General features: G+C 32.6%; 1 protein-coding gene across 2 annotated transcripts in view; it reads left to right on the top strand.

Annotated features, from left to right (window-relative positions):
• Nucleotides 1-14,599, top strand: part of LOC138321168 (band 7 protein AGAP004871-like) — a 70,694-nt gene extending 56,095 nt beyond the window's left edge. For both annotated transcript variants that reach the window (XM_069264641.1, XM_069264642.1), the window contains 4 exons: nt 5,925-6,128; nt 7,657-7,712; nt 10,777-10,855; nt 12,012-14,599. In XM_069264641.1, the coding sequence (XP_069120742.1) occupies nt 5,925-6,128; nt 7,657-7,712; nt 10,777-10,855; nt 12,012-12,203 (531 nt within the window). In that variant the 3' untranslated portion in view covers nt 12,204-14,599. The remainder of the gene's footprint in view (nt 1-5,924; nt 6,129-7,656; nt 7,713-10,776; nt 10,856-12,011) is intronic.
• Nucleotides 14,600-17,172: the final 2,573 nt, after the last annotated feature.

Here is a 17,172-nt window from a genome sequence, read left to right as displayed (position 1 = left end):
AGAACAGTCGTCTTGGCAAAACTTAATTTAGAATACATTATTTCCTATTAGTATTGCGTATACATATAATAAAATATATGTATAATATCTTTAGTATAATGTATCCAGTGTTAAAATAGTGATACTGTTCCCTGATTGGTTGGCCAATCAGACACGTTTTGCAAACTGATCGTCGCCGAGCTGTGTAGGAGATCAAAGGGGTCTAAACTATTTACCGTTACACGTTTTGCTAAATAATAAGCGGTATCGCTGTAATATAAAAAAATACAGCTAATATATCCACTTGTTGATTGGTTCTATTATTGCACCAATCAAGACATCGTACATAGACGACAAAAATTCAATCATATAGTCTGCATTGTTTATGATGGCTTTTGAAGTTTTACACCTATCCTAATTCTATACGTTCGATATTGCACATTATCATTTTATTTCCATTTAAAAATATCTTTTATAATGCAAATTCATATTCATTGACAAGTGAAATGATTCACTGTCTCCCAAACCGAAAAGATCGTTTTTTGGTTCAATTTATCTTTATTATCTGTTTTTGGAATGAAATATGCATTATCATAAAACATTTAGTACAGAAAGGCCCCGGACAAAAACTAGAATATTGTATTATTTTTTTTATTAAAGAACATTGATGATGAATGATTTCTTTAGAACCCGTCGACAGAAATGGTGATAAAGATTTCTGATTATGAAGATATGTGGCCATGGATTTTCAGACGCGAAATTGTGATAAATGATAGGTTCAGTGTCCGTCCCAGGATAAGGCCTTAACCATGATCGATACGAGAGGATACGTAATTGTTAGCTACTATCTGAACATCATGTTCTGTATGTGTTTGTATTTCTATTGTGATCAATACAAACACGATTATAACTGTTGTTATTTACTGTGGTGTGTCAAGATATCGTACTTGTATTGTATGATACTATTACTACAGACATTTTTCATTTGATGAAATATAAATTGACGCGCTGCACCAATTTGCCTATTACACAAAACAGTAACATTCAATACATTGAAGTATTATTTGTTATTTCAAATGTATTGATGGTAATGCGAGAATATAAAAAATGACCATATGTTACATACCTACACATCTTAGTCAGGGGAATGTCAGTAAATGGCGGCTCATTTATAATTTCTATCCATTGAATAAGTTATTTATTACTTTATACGAACTTAAATTAAATTGATGTGTTTTTATTTTGTAAATTATCCATTACTCATGATTTTAATATTTCATTCAGATTATATTTAATGTTCGTTATAAATTTTATTAAATATAAGTTATTGAAAATGAAAAAAAGAAAGAAAGAAAGAAAAATAACAACAAAAGATGTAAAGAATATTCTTTGTCGAAGCAATCATTTATCACCCATTCTTCGGAGTTTTATTTCTCCATATACGTTTTAACATTGGTTTTGAATGGATAAATAAGACATTAAGTAATAGAAACTTGAAAACGGGCCTGGGAATATATACAATAATGAAAGTGAATATAATTATAAAGTCAAAGGTGTTTGGGCAATAATGCTTTATACGTAGCCGTCCGGCCGTTTACCCATGCATTTGTATTTTTAAGACATAACAAGGAAGACCAAGTTGCCATGGTAACAGGAATCAGGCGAAAGGTCAAGGTCGTAATTTGCATTTGTGTAGAATGACACGCTGCTGTAATTAATAATGGCCGTAACATGAAGTGACAACATGTAATCAGCGTTTCAACAGACGAATCAAGTACGATCACTGAAAAACCATTAACAATGGTTGATAACCTTAATCAAAGTGTCATTTTGGAGTTAGCGTTCCGAGTTTTATTATCCGGGATGCAGAACAAGAAATAAAAGAGGTACTTGAAATTATCTGGATAAAAAACATAATTTTGTGAGATATACTTGCATATTTCGTTACAATGTAACAATCACCATATGAAAACCAACTGAATTTTTCACGACAATTTATTATTTAAAATGTACAATTTGAAATCATTATTGTACTTATATTGAAACTTTTTGCGGCTATTTGTTTTCGAGAATTTTAATTTCTCGCGATGTGCACGAAAATCGTATACGACAGTAAGTTGATTTACAGTATACTACTCAGCATCGAGACACGACAACCAGTGAAAACATGCAAGTATTAGAACTGTATTTGATGTATCAAGAACCATGCTTTTTAGTCTACAGGTTTATACGAAATAGTCCAAAAAGTTTTCTAGTTAATGAATACACTTGAAAGATTGTTAATCTTGCATTGCTCAATCATTGAAATAATGCACTTAATTTGATTCTGAGAAACAAGAACCGCTGACAGATGCACGTTGCACGCGATATGAATGTTACAGACCCTTTGTTGTGTTTCACAAATGATGTAAACTTAGTGAAGACTTAGTGAAGCTGGGCTGGTTACAATGTATGATTACACATCGTACTGTTACAGACCCATCATCACGATTGATTCTTAGATACAAACGCAGCAATGGAACGAAGTAGACTCTGGAGAGGTCACGTGTCCTCAGAGTCAGTGAAGTGTTTGCCAGGGACCAATAATCAGAGTCAGTTTAGTGTTTGTCAGAAACCAATAAAGTCATCTGCGATGATGCTATTCATATTGACCCATGCATTGCCAAATGGAGAAAAGGAGAAAAATATATTCGCAAGTCTAACACCTTAACTAAATTACAAAGAAATATATAAACCAGAGATACACTAAAATATACAACATAATCTAGTACCGGGAAAAGCCCATATATTGGACTACTCAGAACATCAAATCTTCTTCAGAACACGTTCCACTCACTAGAATTCATGCTTAATATATTGCAGAAGTCTAATTATAGCTTATGCTATATGTCCGTGTGTTCGTTTCCTGCATCAGTAGTGCAGGTTTGTTTTCATAGTGACCATTGTGATTCAGATGTAATTCCAGCGAGTCATATCTATATACATGTATATACTTGCTATCTCTGGACATGACAATCTAGCTGACGCTCTCAAACATTTTCCAATATAATGACATCTCATTTATTACTCGCTGAAATAATATATCTATGTTGTCAGATATAAACTATTAAGAATGTTCAAACATAATGTGTCTGCAATTCTGTTAACAGAAAAACAATATTGTGTATAAGAACAAAGAAAAAGAAAATACGCACATCTCAATCCAGAGCTCTGATCAGGCATCGAACCCGGGTCGACAGCGTGATAACCTAATGGTTATCTCCACTAAGCCAAAAAAGTGTCCCTCGTCAGTTGAATTTGGTTATCGACACGTTTCACAATGTAGTTTTGTTGTTAGATAAAAAGTAAATAATATAACAGTGACCGTCTCACTTAAATTCTTTAGAAGGGATATCACTGGATGATGTTTTATTGAAACCATAGATGGGATAATTATATTATGGGCGGTTATGAAACCCAAATCAAGATTCATTAAAGATGCTCCACCGCCGACAGAGCATAAATGATATTCATCATTTGAACAATAATTGGTGTTTCATCGTGTATATGTATGTCTAATTAACACAAAAATAATATAAAATAATGTGTTTTGCCTTTGGTGAATGGACAATCAGTATTGCATTCTATATAGGATATAGTGCCACGGAATTTTTTCGGGATGCAATTAATCATTTTTCATATTTTTAACTTGAAGTAAGTTAGAAGCTCAAACTTTTCAATGGTCGTAATGGTGTAAAGTAAGTAACTTTTGTAACTGAAGAAAAATACTAAATCGTCTACTCCTATTTTTGATATAGAAAAATTACCAATCGTCAGCGGTAAAGCATCTTTAAATAGGAGTGTTATTTTTTTGCCGACCAAAATCCTATTTATGAATTTAGTACCTTTTACTTTTGCTATCGATCCGCTGTCTATATCACATTAACAATACATGTCTCTGAATGAAGTGTTTATACTTTTACAAGCGATTGTGATGTTCCCGAATTACCAGGACGAAGTGTCTATTTGCCATTTCAGCTGTTAATGAATTAAGGAACGTTTGCTACCACTTCATTCTAAGTAACATTTATTTGAAACACCTCGGGAGGCATCCAAAACAGATGGTGGATGGATGTTGATTTATTGTTTTGACCCAGGCAGAGTAATGTTCCTTCGTCTGAAGGTCGGGTTCAGCAGGTGTCAGACATTTGTTGTGGTAAGATGGGAATGGGTGGTCGTCAATATCGATACGTGTTAAGGTTCTTAAGAGCAGACTATGTTACAACAGAGGAGCTATTTAATAAAATAAACATACTTCGACTTTGAAGAGAAAGATTCACCTTATTGCTCATTGTTAACAAGTGTTAGTGTTTTAAAACCTTAGACACACATTGCGACAAGGAAAAAAATCTTAAAAGAATCGTAAATAAAGCTGCTATAGAAACAAAGTAAAAATACACTTTGTGTTTGTTTTTACCTTAAATGGCTTTAAATAATTGGTTTGTTTGTACTTCAAATACAAATATTCTCCTATATGTGTATGGCCTATCTTGTGCTTATCCTACTTTACTTGTGTTAGAATATGTGACCTAATTTGGTGTCATCCTCGGTGTCAAATGCTATATGTTTTAGTGGTTAAGCACTAGAAAGGAGTTAAAAGGTTCCGCTATCACAAGAAGGTAAACACGGATGTACGTCAAAACTTACACACATTTTCCCCACATGCATACATACCGAGAGTGTCTGAACAATTATTATTTAACTTTGTGATCGATTACAAGATGTTTTACTGTAACATTCACATCGTATGACCAGGCATGTAATCACATACTTGTTCTGAGTTTCTTGTTTTGTAAAACACGTCACTTTCAATCAAAACCATTTCTTGACATTTTTTGTCGTGTTTGTGAATGTCAACAAAGTTTTTTTTCCAAAACAGGGTCTCTTTTAAAACTGTTCTCAATACAGCCAGATGGATTCTAATGGACTTTTAATCCCCACAAACACATGTAATTCAATAATGACCACATAGTCACAATTTAACGATCTAAACGTTAAATTATAGTGATAAGAAAGTATTTTTGGTGTAGGTTTTGATTGATCTTTCAATTCACGCACATTTTTAATTAACATGTTGCTGTGCTCCATGCACGTAAATTTGCAAAAAAAATTGCGATTAAAATTTTTCTAGACGATGGAAATCAATCCAAATTACATTTGATATATTGATGTAATTAATCAGAAGTGACAATTAATTACCTGTATGATGGAAACCCTCTGTGGTTGTCTGTAACCACGTCGGAAGTCTGCCGATAATGAGACACTGACAATAATAAATGTTGAAATATTATAAATCCGTATTTTTATTTAATTTAATTAATAGTTTTTAAATTGACATATAAATCACGACAATTGTATTGTCTAAATAATGCTTTGGTAGGTTGATTTTTTATAATAATTTCATTTCTCCATTTTCATTGCCACATTTTGATGTGTTGAGTGGCATGCAAAGGATATTGGAAATTCCATAAATGACAAGATAATCATTTGAACGTTTGAAGATCAACAACAAATGCAATAAGCTTTTAAAAATAGATAAATGAAAGAAAACGTGTCAAGTGCTTGCGTGTTACCCCTCGTATATAACATAACCAATGCTTTGTATTCATGCTAGGAAAATAAAAAACGATACACATTGAGCATCATTCACAATTATCCAATAGTGCAGCTGTTTAATCTCTCTAGGATTATGTCAGTAATGCAAATGATAACTGGAGGTGGCGAACACCTAAATTAAAATCAATATCAAAGAAATTAAGACTACACGAAACATTAAAATTAAGAAATGCGTAAGACATTGATTTTTGTTTTGAAGATGTAGATTCAGAAGAAAGTAGATGTACCCTTTGTTTTTCTAATACATATTACCTTAGTCCTACAATGTTATGACCAATTGTGTGTTTCAGATTCTGACCAAAGACTCTGTGACTGTATCTGTAGATGCCGTGGTGTATTACCGTGTTTCCAACCCGACAGTGTCTGTAGCTAATGTGGAGAATGCTCACCACGCCACACGCTTGCTCGCACAGACCACGCTCAGAAATATTCTCGGCACGAAAAACATGTCTGAAATCCTCACAGAACGGGAAACAATCAGTAACGCCATGCAGGTAATAAAGAATAAATATAAAAAAACAAAAACATTTCATTCATATTTATATTTGAAAAGAAATAGGTAGATTTATGTTCAATATAGACAAACAAAAAAATCCTTTCACGACCAAACCAGAGTTAAACATTTTCATTATGCATATTTGTTATAAGACTACGTAATAACTCGCGGGAACATTCTCCATGCTGCTCAACAAAACAGAGTACAGAATTGCAAGTAGAAAGATAAAAAGTCCACTATAAACAAGAAAAAAGCAGACATTTAATAACTGTACTTTTCAAAAAAAATAATTTCTTATCTATTTGAGATTGCATGCTGTATTCCAACTAGCTTAGGAACAAATCCTTTCAGCGATTTCTGTGCTAATATAACTTTTGTAATTGCGCGTACATTTAAGAAGCTGCTTAGCAATAAAGGGCGTTAGAAAAAACCTCATTGATGCGGAGCATTTCTCCCATATAGTGTTTTTGTCGACAGGAAAATTACTCGACATGCAAAAGCAATAAAACATTTTAATTGAATTCCTCAATGACATTCAAGTTCAATAACCATTAAAAGCCCCTTTTGAATCTTTTTCGCCTTTGAACAACATTATCAACTTTCGATAGATATTGATATATAACGCAAACATGTTTTTTCTCTTAAGGAACACATAACAAAAGGTTTCTTAATTCTGTTTGCCCCGATGATTCGGGAAGCCTTTAATGAATGGATGTTGGTAATTGACTGGATCATTTGTAACTTTATAATTAGCGATGAGCACGATTTGAGGTATTCTAACGTAATGATGATGGATGCTTATCTCATTTGCTCTCACCAGCACTCCGGATTTAATGCTTTGTGAAGAGATCTTTAATTTGCATCCTCTATAAACATTTTGATGAAGATGTATCGTTGTTGTTTTGAATCAACAAGATTTATTAACTTCTCGCTTTTCATTAAGCTGATATTGAAGGGGATTGTTATAGTGATTGACTAAGCATATCTATAATTAGTGCTCTTTTAATGGTTAAATCTTAATACAAAATATAGCTAATTGCTACCGAGGAATACGTGCTCCAATGTTTTAGGTAGAAAATAGCTCTAGGTATGTCAAGTGAAGATGATCATATTGTAAGTGGATATTTTTGCGTATAGGTTTTATTTTTCGTTTCATCAGTTTTTAGACTTTTCGCGGTGTAAGAAATCGTAATATGCACATTTGTGTGTAAATATTGAATTTGTTCATACGTTCGCTCGTGGATATATTAACGAAAAATCACTTAAAGTGAATAAGAGAAAATATCCATTTTTTGTAAATTTTCTGAAAAGGCCGGAGCATTCAGTTAGGTCTCAGTAATGTAGTGGCTATGCAAGGTGGAACTTCATGTATGTTTTGTACTATTTATGTCCAACTCATTTACTTCCTTTATCTAATACATATGCCTTATTCCTAAGACTTTATTAGAAATATTAAAACTTATCCACATGACTGGCTGGTAGTACTCGTAATTAATCTGCATGTAATTATCTCCCTTTCATTACAGGCTGTGTTAGATGGGGCTACTGACAGATGGGGAATCAAGGTGGAACGGGTGGAAATGTAAGCTACTTTAAATACATGTTTATGTATATGTGCTTCGTGTAAGTGTTGTCTTAGTACCCAACGTACGTACACCCAAACTGCAGTCAAGTAGTCACCTTGTCTGACATTTTATCAGTTGTTCCCACATTTGGGATGTGAAGTGAAAGTAAATGTCAGGTGTTGTCTGTAAGTCAGTGTTTGATTCTGGACTTCCAGTTTTTATCTACCATATAAACGACATCTTCCATTTTGCGAGGAAACAGGCGTGTCGTAGAAAGTCAAGAACGGAGGTATATAACAGGTGTAGTAACCATCATATTTATATCAAAAGGAATATTTAATAGTCTTCGGGGTCTAAAAACAGAATACGATAGACAAGACTTGACCTGATGAAACCATTTAACAATTTGTTAAAATCATACAAAAGGTTTCCATTATCTTGTGCGGAAGTCTGGTTACAAAACATGTCATTTCTGTCAATCTTTTTCATGAAGTAGCATAAAACTTAAATACTAGTTTTATCTCATATATAGTGATTATTGTCTGAGGCATGTTGATGGAGCCTCTCGCTTAAAACATACGGTAGTAAATGACAAAGCGTGTCGTTTTGCGATTAATTTATTATGCCTTTAAAATTTAAAATCATAAAATAGGAAAATTTGTTTTTACACCATCAAGCCTAATTTTGTCGTAAATTTGCAATAGACGCTTTCGTGATTGCATGTCCCATCACAGATAACTGGGTTTATCTCGTACTCTGTTGCCGAATAGAAACTTAATGACATCTAACTCTTGTTCATTCGTCTCTGTTTCAATATCACGATTTACACTCCTTTATGATAAGATTTCTTTAATTGAATATTAGAAGGGTTTGCTCTAATCCTACAAATAAACCTGAAGTGGAACTAAATCTAAATCAATATGCCGGTTACTGTTGTGTGGATACTGACATTTCAGCCACATAGTCCAATCAGTGTCGATATTTGTGTATTATAGTAAAAAAATGTCGAGCGCGACCTGCTCTTGGATGGATGACCGCTTCGTTGGTTAGGACCTCAACACTTAATAAATGTATATGTATGTAGCATGAATACTCATGATTTTGTCTGATGCGTAAGTTCCCTTTAGAAATGTTCACCAATAGCATTTACCTAGTTTTGTGGTTAGGTCGCATTTGTTTGTTGGAGAACGCCGTCTTTCAAAACATGGCATATCCTTATACAGAATACTATAACAGCAAAAAATCCGAAAAATCCATAATACTGGTCAGTTGCGATCAAAATGACCCTTGTTGTACAATTTTCGAGAATGTTAGCATGGTTATACATGTTGCCACATACATTTTATTTCTCGTGTATAGTTATCAATAATAAAGTGTTAAGAACAAAGATATTTTCATTTCATTTCAACAAATTTTATTGCAAATAATATGAAAATGGATTTGGCAACAGGCAAAGCCTATATTAGCCATCTCCAAACAAATTCGGTATAGTACAATTATCAACAAAATATTATAACATTTAACATTACATTATGAATGAATATTATTATTAGTGTATCTCCCCAACCTATCATAATAGAAAAATCTAAATAAATCTTTTAGTTTCAGATATATATTCTGATATGCATTGCAATAAATATGTATTTTTTTTCTTCATCACAATTGTCAAAAGATATTTTCTGCCCCTGTTTAACGGTCATCTGCATCTGACCCGAAGGATCAAGATGGCCTTTTGTCATCGTGCGTCGTCCGCCGTGCGTATACTTTTCCTTTAAATCGCTAATAGTCAAAACGTTCTTAACGGATTATAACCAAATTTGGCCGGAAACATCCTTAGGGGGAGGGGAACAGATTTTGAATACATGGTGACTCCGACCCGACTGGGGCCTGAGAGGTGGGGCCAAATAGGGGAAATTTTGGTAATTCTTTAAAACACTACTAGTCAAAAAAGTCTCTACGGATTTTAACCATATTTCTTCAGAAACATCCTAAGGAGATGGGGAACAGATTTTGTAGGAATGGTTTATCTGACTCTCCAGGGGCAGGAAGGGCGGGCCCAATAGGGGAAATGGAAGAAAATTACTTCAAAACGCTACTCGTCAAAGTTCTTATTGGATTTTGACCAAATTTGGTCAGAGTTGATGGTTTGATCACCCTGGGACAAGAGGGGCAGGGTCCAACAGGGGAAATAGAGGAAATTGTTTTCAAAACACTACTTGTCAGAAAGTTCTCGTTGCAATTTAACTAACGCAGGGGTGAAGGGGGCCCAATAGAGGAAATGAAGAAAAATTCCTTCAAAACGCTACTTGTCCCACCTGTTATAATTTGTTGAAATGATTTTCAGATGAATCTGTGCCTCTTGTTAAGGTATACCCTTTGTCAATGTAATACGATCGGGTTGGGTGTGCTCTCTGGTGTATTTGGCAGTATGTTTTCGTGAGGTAACACTATATAATGGACCAATGTTTCAACGTATGTACATAAGGACACAACACGATTATACCGCAGTCACCAAACGAAACACGTCGCATACAGGACAGGCCGTCTTTATATGACCTTAATTGACACTTAGCATCACTGTCTACACCTAATACAATAAAAGGCATGCATTGCGCAGTTGAATATGTAATTATCAGAGGTGAAAAGTTGATTACCTACTTATATAATAAAATTATCTTTGTCATTCTCCTTTATCACTCATTAAAATATATTTCAATAATTGAAACGTGCGATTAATTATTATAAAAGTGATAAACATTACAAGTAAATTTGTAATCTAGATGAGAAACCCATTAAAGTGTCTGCCAAATTTCACACTGGACACAGGATGTTATTAAATAAAGTGTTAAATTCACTGGAAATTAATTTTGAAATATGCACTGTTATATTGAAAGCAGGTGAAAAGTTACAAAGCACTCTCATCGCAACACAGCGGTTGTGATATCTCCTGAATATTACTGAATGTTATAAAGGATGTATCAAACAGGCCAAATAAGCAACAATGTTTTCCAATAGGGATCAGTTTGTAAAATATCAAAATGCTTCCAATTTATAATTCAAATCTTGTTTTTATTACTACAGTAAAGACGTCCGTCTCCCTATACAATTACAAAGAGCCATGGCTGCTGAGGCTGAGGCAGCAAGGGAAGCGAGGGCAAAGGTTAGTACAGTCACGTGAGATAAGGATCAATGTTTTAAATTAGATATGCATTATGTTTGTATATAAGACCTTATTTCCACTCATTTTTTTTCGCAATGAATACGCGGATCTTCAAATAGATTTACGCATCGGTCTGCTCAACGTTTTGAAATAGTTAAGTAGGAGTTTTCTCCCTTCATACAGTTTTCGAACTGTTGGAATATAAATGTACGTGGTAAAAAAGTTTAAAATGTAGTCGGTTATTTGTGCGGATGATATCTTTGGTGTTCTATAGAAGAATTACACGATTGTGAACAAAACTTCGAGCGATTAAGATAAAATGAAAAATGAATTAATGCGTACTGTTATAGCAAGGTTAGAGTAAGATAAATATGAAAAGTGAATTATAAGGTAATGTTATAGCAAGGTTAGAGAAAGATAAATATGAAAAATGAATAAATATGTACTGTTATAGCAAGGTAAGAGTAAGGTAAATATGGAAAATGAATTGATATGTACTGTTATAGCAAGGTTAGAGTAAAATAGATATGAAAAATATTAATACGTACTGTTATAGGCAGGTTAGAGTAAAGTTAATATGAACAGTTTATTAATACGCACTGTTATAGCAAGTTAAGAGTAAAATAGATATCAAATATTTAAATATACGTACTGTTATAGCAAGGTTAGAGTAAGTTAATATGAAAAATGAATTAATACGTACTGTTATAGCAAGGTTAGAGTAAGTTAATATGAATAATAAATTAATTAGTACTGTTATAGCAAGGTTAGAGTAAGATGATATGACAAATGAATTAATACGTACTGTTATAGCAAGGTTAGGAAAGTAAAGAAGTCGTGTTAAAATGATAATTGATATAATGTGATATCTTCATCGAAAAATTCACACTTACAAGAGTACCTACAATAATTGTCTTACAATGTTCATTGGAAAAAGTAAAAAAGAAAAAAAAAGATAGTTATGTAAAATGATAAAATATATGACGTTAATTTTGTTTCTAGTACGCGTTTTTGTTCAGGTTACTTATTACACACGTTTGTTGTCCAGCCGAATAATGACGAGAAATTAGTACGGTGTCAAGTCATCAGTTGTAGAAAAAGTCTACGATGATTTATTTTACATTATAGATATTAATTACTTTTATTTGTTTGTTAGGTGTTAGCCGCTGAAGGCGAACATCGAGCGGCCCGTGCCCTGAAAGAAGCCGCTGAAATCATAAGTCAGAGTCCAGCCGCTCTACAGCTTCGCTACCTGCAAACTCTCAACTCCATATCGGCGGAGAAGAACTCCACCATCATATTCCCTCTTCCTATTGACCTAATTGATTCATTCATGACCCGGAAATAATGTATTAGTAATCATTTCATCAAACTCAAATAAATTGCTGAATTTTGTATATTTTTATTTAAATTTTGTAATTTCTTTATGGATTTTATTCAAATTAGATATGTGCTGACATTTAATTTATTAAAAAAAATAATGTCATAATTTATTACCTACATCTGTTAAACTTTTGATTAGTGATATTTTAGATTAAAAAGTTGTTATTTTTATACATATGACATAACTTGAATTGCGCATTGGTGACTGATAGATCGTTTAATTAACTATGTATGATTAATCCCGCGCGTTTCCAAAAACCAAATTTCATTAATAATTCTTTCTATATCATCACTTGTACTCATGAGATTTATTGTCTCTCAATTTACATGTATAGTGAAATATAATCATTAAATTTTTTCTTATACTTAGTTACTATGCCTGAAACTAATTGATATAAATACTTTACCTGTTAGTCAAATTAACACTATAGAAGTTAAATTTAAGACTGCTAAAAAATTCTTGTCAGACGATCATATTATTTGAGGTCTTATATAATATTGATTCTAGTTCGTGAAGTAGAGACTGAGTTTTGTAGTTGTGATAGCTTAGTGCATATCATACTTGGAATCATTACGAATTTTACGCATAGTAGATACGACGTTGAACCCACATCTATGTAGATTTTTTATAAGAAAAACGTGAAGATAAATAATTATACTTATTATTGTATTCGAGTTTGTTAACTTTACATTTAAGAGAGTTTTGATTACTTCAAAAACATGTGAAGATAATTTCCATATTTTTCAAAAGTGTTATGTAATGACATTTTTTTTATTGTTGTTATCATTTTCATTAGAAGACATATTTTATTATGATATAATTATATGTCAGAGACGTAGCTTTATTGAGCTTTCCGTTTGCCTTTGCATAGTATCCATGCCTAGTCATGCATAATTCTTACTTTTACAAATATGTGTTGTTTTTTTCTATTAGATATAACAGCTATTATAATCGTTTTTTCTATACCCATACAAACCTCCATAAACGCTTTTTTTAATAAATTGTTGTTTCTATGGCAATAAATTACATTTTAAATGATTTTCATGCAAGTTTGACTTACAACGTTTTTTTGCTTTTTTGCATTTTTTTTATATTGTTTTGAAACCAGGCCTCAATATCATGAAACGTTCTCAATTAAAATGTAGCCAATCACAGATGATGTTATTAAATGTTACGATACTTTTTATTGGTTACGTTAGAAAATAATCAAAAGTTTTATGATTCCATAAGAGCAGTATTATACTATCATATTATCATACACGGATAATGTGTATGATATGTTTTTTATGGGTCGAAACTTATCTTAAAATAATAGATATCGTATGGTGTCAATGTTACTGTTTCCCCTGGTGTAAGAAATGAATTTTAGAGATTCCATATTATTTTAAGATTTCATTATTTGTAGTGTCAACCAATGCTCTTATGATATCCAGCATTGTTTTCGATCATGTCTTCCATTGTTTAAAAATCTAGAATTATCAGTATTGTTTACAACACCAGCTTTATTTTGTATGACATGTCTACTACGCTTCATGATTACTTGTCCGAATTTATATATAAGCATACTTACGTTATCGGTATGAACATTGAAGACGTCTTAATTTTGAAATACTACCTTGATTATTAAGACGTTTGTATTGTATACTTCTTTTTATTAACAAAAAAATACGGGATATCTGAGAACGATAAGTTTTGTTATTTTTACATGTATTCCGTATTAATGAACGACTCAAGGAACCCATTTGATGTTTTTAATGTAGTAATCATATAGATATTTGCTAACTGATGGGATATCAATCTTAAATTGAGTAATTGATATTATAAAGGACAGATAAGTGTCAAAACTCAACAAAGTTGTCATTGGTAATGCCGGGGTAACGTAACGTGACTGTTGTGTGAGTTAAGATATTTCAACCAGAGGTCGTATATACCAAAATATGTTTTGAAACGTATCAACATACATGATATGACCCCACTTTATGATGTTATAGCTGTGTGCAATTATAGTGACACTACGTCACAAAAAACTCTATAGTTCGAATTTCAGGTGAACCAGTCACCAGATACTGATAGTAGGTTTATGGCTTTTCCCGGGTTATCTGGCTTTCATTCCTCTCCAAAATGTTTTAAATGGCCACGGCTGTTAACATTGAACATGTACAAGAAATCCTGACATGTCAGTTACATGGCTACTATATGGTATTACACTACAATGAAACCAAACGTTCTACAAACTGTCCGTATTGCATAAACCTTATAGGAAACGCGTAATTATATACATTTACAGTAAGAGTTTTCACAGTTAACTTACCTTCATTTCCTGATATTGTCTGTTGAAATAAAATAGTTGCTTTTGATAATTCATTTCGATATGTTGTTTTTGCTTTTACTACAAAAAGATAGCGTACAATTAATTATTCATTGATGTTTACGGAAACTGAGAACATTTGCGGGATATGAATACTAAATGATTGATTAATTTATTAATTGATTGATTGATGGTGCATATTCCATTTATAAACGAGACAAAGACAATGGATCTTACACAATCACAGCTCAAACATATAGCTAGGATAGAATGATGAAATTTAGGTCTATCGACTTTACTGCAGATACAATATATTTCTCTAATACCTACGGGTGTAATACTGGCCGGTCACATGCACTACACTAATATCGTCTGAGGTTGTTCTATACAACAAAACCAGATGACGTTACGTAGTAAAGTCAACAAATTAATTATTTTCTCTGTAAAGGTTTTTTTTCTTCAGAAACTTGGCTGCATTTACTTTAAATATACAAAAAACGGGAGTTGCATTATAAGTATTATGTAATTTTCATGAGTGGAAAATTGTCAATCACAGTTTTGTTCGAGTTTATTTCAATATTATCGTTATATATGTGGATATGAGGGATAGAGTATTATACCATCGGGATTTTGTGACTCTCGTGTTGAATATCCCTATCTGTCATAACCTATCCACATATGAAAGAGTCTTACAATACATATACTGTGAATATATAATATAAACTTTATTTATTTTACATCGATTGAGAAACAAGTTATACAACTTATATAAATCACTCTCGATGGCCCGGATGTAAACACGCGAGGGGTCTTGTGGATATGTTTTGAAATAAATGAGAAATGAGACTTTATCTTATCGTGAGTCTTTGAAGTGATATTAAGAATTCTAGTAATTTCAGGAAAAATGCATTTTTAAAATATTTGTTTCGAAGAATGATTTATTAAAAAACTAAGAAAGGAACAAGAAAATCAAAGGTCAAAATGTTAATTAAACAAGTACGGATGGGGGCTACAACGTACCAAGCCATTTTGTCATAGGAGAAAAGTGATCACAATGACAGAATAGTTGTTGAAACTAATTATGATTTATGCTACGTTTTGAAATGTGCCCTTTTCCACCACATATTTACGTGAACTGTTTATTGTATTTCCAATCCTTATACACTAATGCCTTCATTTGTGATTTATCCTATTAAATGTCATTGATTTTCGTGGGAGGGGAAAAGTCGCATTAACACGTAGCAGTGTAATTTATATTCCATGGGGCAACTAGTTTCTCCCAATCATTGAGAGTGTATTATATATATTACCAAATCAAAAATATCTGCTACGTATTGATGCTTGTAATTACTGATGAATTTATTACATTTTGATGGATGATAGCAAGCCATAAAAACAAATGTTTTATTTTTTATCTAAACAATTTAAATGTCATGCTGCACAACGCTTTGATGTACGTCCAATTCCTGAATTTACATATTAATATTAATACTTAAATATTCCACACCACGCTTGTACAGACGAAAGAATTGATTGATAACTTTCATGTGACAGTTGAACGCCTATTGAAGATTCTGCAAGTTGACGTGTCCTTGCATATATGTTAATAGCACCATCGAACATGTCATATCCAATATTCTTGGTCACCTTGTTCTTCATATCTTTCTTATTTTTATGTCACTAGTATGACAGGGCTTAAGTAAATCTGCATTTGCAGGTATATCAAACGGTAAAAAGCTATATATATGTGACACCGGAGTAATTGATTTCGTCTAAGAAATATATTAAGCCCTTTTAATAACTTTGGTCATGTGACGACGTCTAATATGGGGATGTTTAGCATATTCAAAGTTCCCGATAAAAATCTGCTTATGATAAAATTTGGTGGAGAGGCCTGAATGTAGGTCACGGGACTTGTGGCCAAAAACGCTAGGGATTTAATGATTGAAAATATCCGAATATAGTGTTTATCGATACCGATAGTATACCATATCAAACTATTAATTAAGACGTACGTTAAGTAAGGGTAAATGGAAATAGATTTAACCCTGTTTGAGGAATGGACAAATGAACCACTGTGATCCCTGTCAAGAGTAGAACATTTCTAGTACATTAAATTTTAACATGAAATAAATTACGTCCTTTGCGATCATAAAATTTATCTTGGTTGGTTCGTTAGGATAGATTAAAAGAAATTTGCATAAATATATATGTATATATAGTATTCAAAATTAACATAAATAAAGAATGGCATCTTGTCTTGGTACTGTATTGTCAGTTTCATGCGGGATCAACGTTATATTTAGTTGCATATATATACCTTGTCAATGACTGTCGTTTACATTTCAAATTTTCCAGGTAAATGAGGCGATAGGCAGCTGTCATGTAACTCATTAATACCTAATATTTTATAATGAACTGTTCCAACTTTAATGTTAGAAGAGATTAAATGCGTCTTCGAGGGTGAATGAATTATACAAAGGCGCATCACCGAGACACTCCCCGTTTAAAGGATAGCTTGACCTTTACCGTATTTCCGTGTATTAACAATGACCTAATGTGACCTTTCTCGTGGTACAAACACCACTCAAGGAGACTATAATTAATAAATCATAAACGCTGAAA

This window comes from Argopecten irradians, chromosome 4, assembly GCF_041381155.1.
Source record: "Argopecten irradians isolate NY chromosome 4, Ai_NY, whole genome shotgun sequence".
NCBI classification, from domain to species: Eukaryota; Metazoa; Mollusca; class Bivalvia; order Pectinida; family Pectinidae; genus Argopecten; species Argopecten irradians.
The sequence above is the reverse complement of the archived record's forward strand: the minus strand, read 5'-3'. Positions and strand labels throughout refer to the sequence as shown.